Source organism: Sinocyclocheilus rhinocerous, unplaced genomic scaffold (assembly GCF_001515625.1).
Source record: "Sinocyclocheilus rhinocerous isolate Xijiao unplaced genomic scaffold, SAMN03320098_v1.1 scaffold1510, whole genome shotgun sequence".
In the NCBI taxonomy this organism is placed as follows: Eukaryota; Metazoa; Chordata; class Actinopteri; order Cypriniformes; family Cyprinidae; genus Sinocyclocheilus; species Sinocyclocheilus rhinocerous.
The window spans coordinates 407,791-416,140 of NW_015664185.1; the positions used below are offsets into that span (position 1 = coordinate 407,791).

Here is an 8,350-nt window from a genome sequence, read left to right on the forward strand (position 1 = left end):
AATGTAACGCCCCTGTGGACTGTTTATTGTGGTTTCTTCCCCTTTTGTTGGTTTAGCCCGTACTATCATTAGTTAATTACCCTCATTGTGCTCACCTGTCTGCCACTAATTATCCACCCTATATCAGTTCCTGTCCATTGTGTTCCAGTTGGTCGGTTATTGTGAATGTTACCCCGAGTGTGTGTGTCTCACCTGTCTGGATCTGCCTTGTTGTGTCTACATTAAAAGTCATTATTGGAATCTTTGTCGTCCTCGTCATCCTGCCTGCCTCCACACACCGTGTCGTGACAATAATATTATTTTATTTTATTTATTTATTTTTTATAATTTTAGTTTTACTAAACAATAATAACACAGAATATGGGACATGAAACTATGAGTTTAGGAGACTAGTTACCATGAACAATAGTCAAATATACAGTTTAGCACCATTATAAAAATATATATGACTAATGCTATGATTAACCAATTACACTAAATTTTACACTAAAATATTTTTAGAGCTGTGTATTAAAATCTAATTTTTAAAAATAAAAATAAATAAGTGTGCATCAGAAATGACTCACTTTTCTTGCTCAGGACGGATTCTGGCGACGTGTCGTCCACCATGGATGTGGAGATGCTAGAGCAGCTGGCTGACCTTTGACCTAAGGTCTCGTCCTGAACGAGATGACACATCACTGAAGATAACTGGCTTACAGAACGAGTATATGGCCAAAAACGATGTGTATAACAGTCCTCACGTCTGAATCAGAGCTGTCCAGTTCAGCCAGAGTCGGTGCTTGAAGCCTTTTCCTCTGAAAGCCGCCGGAGCCTTTCTGCTGCAGCGACACGCCATTGGCCAACAACAGCGTGCTGGAGGCCTTCCTCGCCCCATCCAAGGAGGACACGTCTGTAGAAAACAGCACAGAACATGTACATGAAGAGCAAAAAGAGATACAAAGAAAATTAAGTATGTTTTACAAAAAATGGTATTTATTTTGACAGAAATAACACCATCCTGCATCATATGTGACCCAGGATCACAAAATCAGCCATAAGGGTCAATTTTGTGAAATTGAGATTTATACATCATCTGAAAGCTGAATAAATAAGCTTCATTGATGTATGGTTTGTTAGGATAGAACGATATTTGGCCGAGAGACAACTATTTGAAAATCTGGAATCTGAGGGTGCATCCTAATGATTTTTGGCATAAAAGAAAAATCAATAATTTTGACCCATACAATTTATTTTTGGCTATTGCTACAAATATACCCCAGCGACTTAAGACTGCTTTTGTGTTCCAGGGTCACATATTTGCAGAATGAAACCCAGTACTTGTTTCTTACTCATTTTGAGGTGCTGATTCCAAAAATAGTGGCTTTTACTCTTTCACGTCACACTTTCTCACAAAATATGATGCATTTTGTAGCATTTTTGTTTTTTTAAAAGCATCTGTTGGTGAAGAAGTCTTGTGTTCTCCCTTAATCAGCAGAAAAACTGACACAAAGTCACGATTCTGAGCCGGATCACAAGGATTTGTTCAATTCTCAGCATGTATGACATTATTTTAAGGCTAATCCTGATTTCAAGGTTTGAGTTATGGCCAGTGAGAGTGAAAATGCAAACATGAGCCAGAAGTTTTCTGCTACATCCAAACAGAAAATTACAGATTTTGTGAAAAATCGTTGTTTTTAAACTTACATTTGACATTAAACAGACTATTTGAACACATTTTTCCACAGATGTTATGTTAAATGATACATGTTGAAAACTTCTTTTCATCATTAAAAAACTTTTGACATTTGACAGTTTAAAAAAAAAATTTTGATAAGTGCATTAAAACACTTTTTACAGTACTTTACACAACCGTCAGACATTACAAGGAATCTTACTTTTTAGATTTTTATGTCTGTTTTGTTGTTGTTGTTTTGCATAGTTTTGCATTTCTACTATTTCAGAATAAAATGTGAGGTGTACAAAATAGACTTGATCAGGTCCTAAAATACAGCGCTACCAGAGTCAATAGAAACTATAATCAGCACAATCTGCACACAGACACAGAACAAACACGAGCACATGAAACGTCAGCACAGATGAGAGCATGTGTGACGTAAAGACAGAATATCAAACACTATATCGCTTACAGTGGGGTCCAAACCTCTGAGACCACTAGTGAAAATGATGCATTTCTATTTGTGTCTCACTGGAGCTACATGAGCATAAACCTGATGATCATGTTCTCCAAAGAGCTTCAGTGAAGGAAAATCTGACCATCTATACAAAGAGTCACATGATCAATGATTAGAGCACAATCTGAATGAATTATGATTCATTTGACGTTGTAACTTTTCTTAATTTACAATTCCAATTAAATAAAAACTGCATTTCCACATGGTCTCAGACTTTTAGACCCAATGTGAGCATTTGAGTGAATTTGGCACATTATAAAGTGTGTATAAGGCGGTATTGATAAAATGGCATAACAAACACTGATACTTTCATGATTTTTTGGTACAATGGTTGTACTTTAGCATGTAAATACCATGGGTTATAAATATAGTAATCACTCGGTACAGTGAGTCACATATAAAAGCAAACGATGCACTTTTCTAAACGTGTGCTATTCTTTCCTTAAAACACATAACAGCTGCTTTGACATTTTGTTACTAATGCAAAGACATTCAGATATCTGAAGTGTGACTGAAGTGTCCAAACCCTATGTGAAGCTGCTGTACCATAGTGCTGCTATAAAACTTTAAAGCCCAGCCGCTACTGAAGAACACAAGCTTTCCTCTGTCTGTGGATCCTGAAAATCCTGATTCAATTCTCTTAGATGAGAAACCTTTTTGTGTGACTCTTTCTATAAACATCTGCTGTGAGCTGCTCTCAGATCAGCATGCATTACATCTTATAACAACTTGAGTAATTACACATCACAAGACAGTTATTTTAGCGATATGAAACATGAAATAGTGTAAATATGAAATAAGCTTCTGAATGTCAGCTTTTTACTGATCCCATACGGAAATGTAATATATGACATGTATTGCCCTATATCAAGAGTGATATTGCCATATATGTTACCTATAAGGTGATTTATAATTTTTACATACGTATGTCGTACATTCTCTGAATAGATGAAGATATAATTTTATAACATATATAAAATCCCCAAAGTTAAATCTGTATATGTACGTAATATCTATATAATGATTATATGTAGCAACCATATGTCAACAAAGTATATTTTATTTATATGTGAGCCTGGAGCACAAAAGCAGTCGCTGGGGTATATTTGTAGCAATAGCCAACAATACATTGTATGGGTCAAAATTATAGATTTTTCATTTATTCCAAAAATCATTAGGATATTAAGTAAAGATCATGTTTCATGAAGATATTTTGTAAATTTCCTACTGTAAATATCTCAAAACTTAATTTTTGATTAGTAATATGCATTGCTAAGAACTTCATTTGGACAACTTTAAAGGCGATTTTCTCAATATTTTGATTTTTTTGGTGTATAAATCTCAATTTCAAAAAAAGTTTTTTTGGTTTTGTGGTCCAGGGTCACATATATGCAACATTATTAAAACAACATACTTATATACAAAACAATCCATATGTTTATATATGTTTTGTAATACATTTTTTAAATACATGTCTATCTTTTACTTATTATATTTACTTATATAATATCAACATGTATTGACGGATTTTAGGATGGATATATATGTACATGACATATATGTCCAAAAATATATAACACATACATAAACATATATATCTAGCTCACACAAATATGTATGTTAATATGAAAGTGTTCCAGTTTCTAATAGGTTTTCATATATGTATTTACTTCATATGACAATATATTTAATATATGGAAATTCAATATATGGAAATATACTACATTTGCGTATGGGGTCAGTCAACACATCACACGAGTAAATCACAACTTCACATGTGTTAACCTTCATGTGAATCAATAATCCTGTATTTATTGAGTTGCATAATCGATCTACTTTCCCTTGGGCATGTTTCTGTGATCATCAATCAAATAATAATAATAATAATAATAATAATCAGTGTTAGCAAGACGACATCAAAATGGATTTTAAATTGGTCACATTTCATTTGAGGGTCTAAAAACTTATTATTGATTACTTTATATTATATATAATATAATATAATGTATTTTATAATATTACTGAACCCATTATTGAACCCTGAGAGACTTTATTTATTTGAGGGCTTATAAAAATAAAAAAAATTGAGTATTAAATCTTCATTTACAAATTTAAAGGACCCTCAAATGAACAATGAATACAGATGAAATGACAGCAGACTAAGCTCTAAATCATCACAGACGGCATTAATGCATCACATCACGGCTTTACCTGATGAATCAAAACTCTGCAAAAACGGAAAGTGAGCGGCGTCTTTTTCCCCGTGTTTGAGTTCCGCCTTTTTGATAGTTTTTGTTTTCCTGTTTTTTCCCCGCGGCATGGAAGCTGCCGCACGTTTCGCCGCTCCGAAGACGAGCCTGCCATTGACCCAAGCCCGCCGGTCACCGCAACGGCAAGCCCGCCAGCCGGACCTTTCACCCCGAGCCTAGAGGGGAATCTGAGGAGGAGAAGGCGGTTGGTTCTGGTTCCTAGGTCGCCGGCCGCTACGAAGTCAAGCCCGCCGGCTGTGGCTTCCTTTGTCTTGCTTTAAAGTTACGTTGTGGAGTTTTTATCCTATGCTCGTCAGTGTTACCCTCTTGGTTTGTTAATAAAAGACTCACCTTTGGATTACCCCTTCGCTGTGTGCCTCATCTACCCACATCGTGACACATACTAATTTGATGCCACAAACCCATTTTTGTGCAATATTTTAGAAAAGTAGAGCAAGGCATGAGGTCATGGGTTCAGTTTCTAGGGAAGGCATGAACTTAATAAAATGATGCAATGCAATGTAAGTCACAAAAACGTCTGTCAAATGCATAAAAGCAAATGTAAATGAAATATGTTCTTACAAATTAAGATTGAAATAAACTCTTCTTCTAAACAGATCCATAAGCGTCAGGGCAACTCACCATGACCTTGCGTAGCTTGTAGCGTTTGGAGCGGATGTCGTCCATGAGCATCTCGTATGGCGTGAGCTGGAACTCGATTGGCAGCGGGTTATACTGCCGCTCCTGTACCTTCTTCAGCTTCACGCCGTTCCTCAGATCTCGCATCATCTGCACCCAGAGCCACGCCTGACCGCAGCACACACGCGCCAATACATTAGAGAGACTATTCCAGAACATTCCAGGGCTTTTTCAACATAACATCCATCATAACATTCCCAGGGAATGCATGAACTTGATCAAATCTTATCGTTCTCATTTATGTTTCTATTTAAGTAAAATCATCCCAACTAACCAAAATGTGTTCTAAGAATTTTTGCTAATGTACTCATTACATTATGAAAACATTTTTGATGTTCAAAACAACTCGTATTTAAAGGGTTTTAAAACCTTCATTACAGGAACATTCCATTCTATCATTTTGCAAACATTATGGGAACGTTACTTTTAAATATTCCCTGAACATTCTGAAAGAACTAGAAACATTTAAAAAATGTTACACTTACATTCAACTGAAACATTTCAGAAAAAAGTTCTATGAATGTATACGTTTTTGAGCCAGAACATTATTAAAGACCAAATAACTTTAAATGAACATTCTTTGAAAGAACATTTGTTCATAACTTTGAGAGAACCTTGCCAGAACGTTAGCCAAAGTTCCCTGATAACTGCTTCTCCCAGAATTACACTGGAGAAATTAAAATAAATGCGTTGGTTGTTTATAATGTGGACAGCAGCTCAGATCATTTGCTCTTGGAAGTCAAGTTACATTTATCTATAATGACACAGATTGTATACAGATTGTTTCAAAGCAGCTTCACAATAATAAACAGGAAAATAAGTGTTAATGTTGCAAAATTCATCAAATCAGCTCTGCAGAAGACAACAGTGTCATTATTCAGCTCATTTAAGTTGTCAATGTTGCAAGGTTGAATTATGAAACACACTCAGTTCAGCTATAAAGCAGCTCTACAGAAGACAATAGTGTCATCATCCAGCTCAGCTCAAGTTTTGTTCTCATCTGATGTGTCAGTGCAGTCAAATCGATAATATTAATTAAAAAGAGTATTTTAAACTCAATTGGATGAGGAACAAATAGAGCCAATCAAACGTCTCCATTCTTTGATTGGCAGGTCACTTACCCAATCAGCATTCTGCAGCTCGTTTAGCTCCCTGCCAGGTTTGTCAACGGCATCCCCCTCCATCTTACGCAGGTTCTGTCCAATCAGAGCGAGACACAACATTTCAGAGAGCAGCTGAGTCGAGCAGAATCCTCTAGAATCTATAGATGCGGCAGTACAGCTGCAGTCTATTATTACACCTGACAATTAGACGAATCTCACCAAAGCTGTCAAGAACACATGCAGGGCTTATTTCACCCCAAAATCAAAAGAAACAAATAGGAAATTACATTTTGCGTAAGGAAAATTAAACCTGTTATTATTTTCCTGACAATTAATGCCTTTTGCACATGCACATTAGTTTTCTATTTATGAATTTACAGAGTAATGAATTTACAGGTGAGATAAATAAAGGAAAATATATATTTTTTGCTATAAAATTTACTGTTTTAGAACAGGATAACAGAACTTCCTTATATTCACTTGTCAAACATGTTTAGTTTTGTCATTTTAGGTAATTTCCCAGAAAATATGAAAATATAAAAATAAAATATAATTCAGAATATTAACAAAAACTACAATAGCATATCAATGATACTAAAATAACTGAAATAAATTTTATATATAATATTAAAAACTAAAATTACTAACTGGAAATAAATTTTAAAAACTAAAACTAAAACAGAAATAAATCCTAAATAGTAAAAAAAACGGACAAAATTATAAAACACATGACAATAAACTATGATAGTATATCATATAGATAATACTAAAAAAACGTATAAAATAAAACAACAACAATTACTATCTGGAAATAAAAATTAAAACTGAAATAAAAACTTCAAAAGAAAGAAATAGTAAATTTAATTTTGCATAAGGAAAATAAAACCAGTTTTTTTGCATTGTGACAGTATTTTCCAGACAATTAATGCCTTTTGCACATGCATGTTTGTTTTCTATTTATGAATTTACAGAGTAATGAATTTACAGGTGAGATAAATAAAGGACAATTTTTTTTTGCTATAATAACTGTGATTTTTTCACTGATTTACTTTTAAAACACAAAGCACAGGACAACAGAACCTCCTCGTATTCACTTGTCATGCATGTTTAGTTCTGTCATTTTATCTTAAGTCATTTCCCCCTGCAGCTGAGCCCAAACGGTGGCGTCGTTATGTAGTTTTGGAAATAAAAGGCTTTACGGTGCGGTAACAGTAAACCCTCATGGGAACGAGCACAGAGGGAGACGCTTTGTGAAGGCGGAGTGGCTCGTCTCATCTTACACTCAAAACCCCATAAAGATGAGCTGTAGAGCCACAGCAGACTCAGATTCTCCTGTGGAAAACAGTAGAGGATGATTCTGTGCGAAAGTACGAGACATTTCAACGTGGAGATGCTCTGAACACATTTTTGGTCACTGTATGCCAACACAGAGCTGACACTATTAGCCCAAAGCACATAAACAATGCCGACACCATTAGGACTCGAAGGTAGGCTTTAAAGAGTCCACATATAATGTGTTAGTCAAGGTTTCTTACACCAAGCTGTAATTTAGTTTTTCATGATCACTGTCCATCCTCTCTCAGTCCGTTTTTGCTGCTGTGCCTTTAAGACTTCTGTGAATTATTTTCATGTGAAATGAGATCAGTGGAGACAAATGAGATAAAATAAAACAAATTTCCATCTCTCCCAGGTCTGGGTTTTATGTTTCGCTAGGACAGTTTTATATAAGTCATGTTATTTGGCTGACACATTACAAAGGGCACAATCAAAGGTCAAACCAGCAGTGACCCTCCTCCACATATGACATATTACATTTATTCGATCACAAATCGTGTTATGAGAGCAAGAGCAAAAATGTCAAACCACAGAACAGGGTTATTATCAATAACTAAAACTTAAATAAATAAAATCATTTTTGCAAGTTGAAATGAAATAAAATTGTTGTTAACTAAAGCTAAAACCATAAAATATAATATTTTTAAAAATTAAATGCATTTTGTTTCAGCTAGTTGCCAATGCAACACTTCTCATTTTTTGTTTTAGTTTAAACTGAAGTACTAAAACAACTAATAAAAAAAAAAAAAACGAAAAAAAAAAAAAAAAAAAAAAAAACAAAAAAAAAAAA

The 8,350-nt window shown here is 34.6% G+C and overlaps 1 protein-coding gene across 1 annotated transcript in view; it reads right to left on the bottom strand.

The window, feature by feature from the left end:
* The window catches only part of LOC107729800 (protein spire homolog 1-like), a 26,307-nt gene that overhangs the window by 4,829 nt on the left and 13,128 nt on the right, over nt 1-8,350 (bottom strand). Inside the window, exons 6-9 of the mRNA XM_016540502.1 lie at nt 6,244-6,318; nt 5,066-5,230; nt 744-941; nt 567-660 (exon numbers count right to left, since the gene is read on the bottom strand). Of these exons, the coding sequence (XP_016395988.1) occupies nt 567-660; nt 744-941; nt 5,066-5,230; nt 6,244-6,318 (532 nt within the window). The remainder of the gene's footprint in view (nt 1-566; nt 661-743; nt 942-5,065; nt 5,231-6,243; nt 6,319-8,350) is intronic.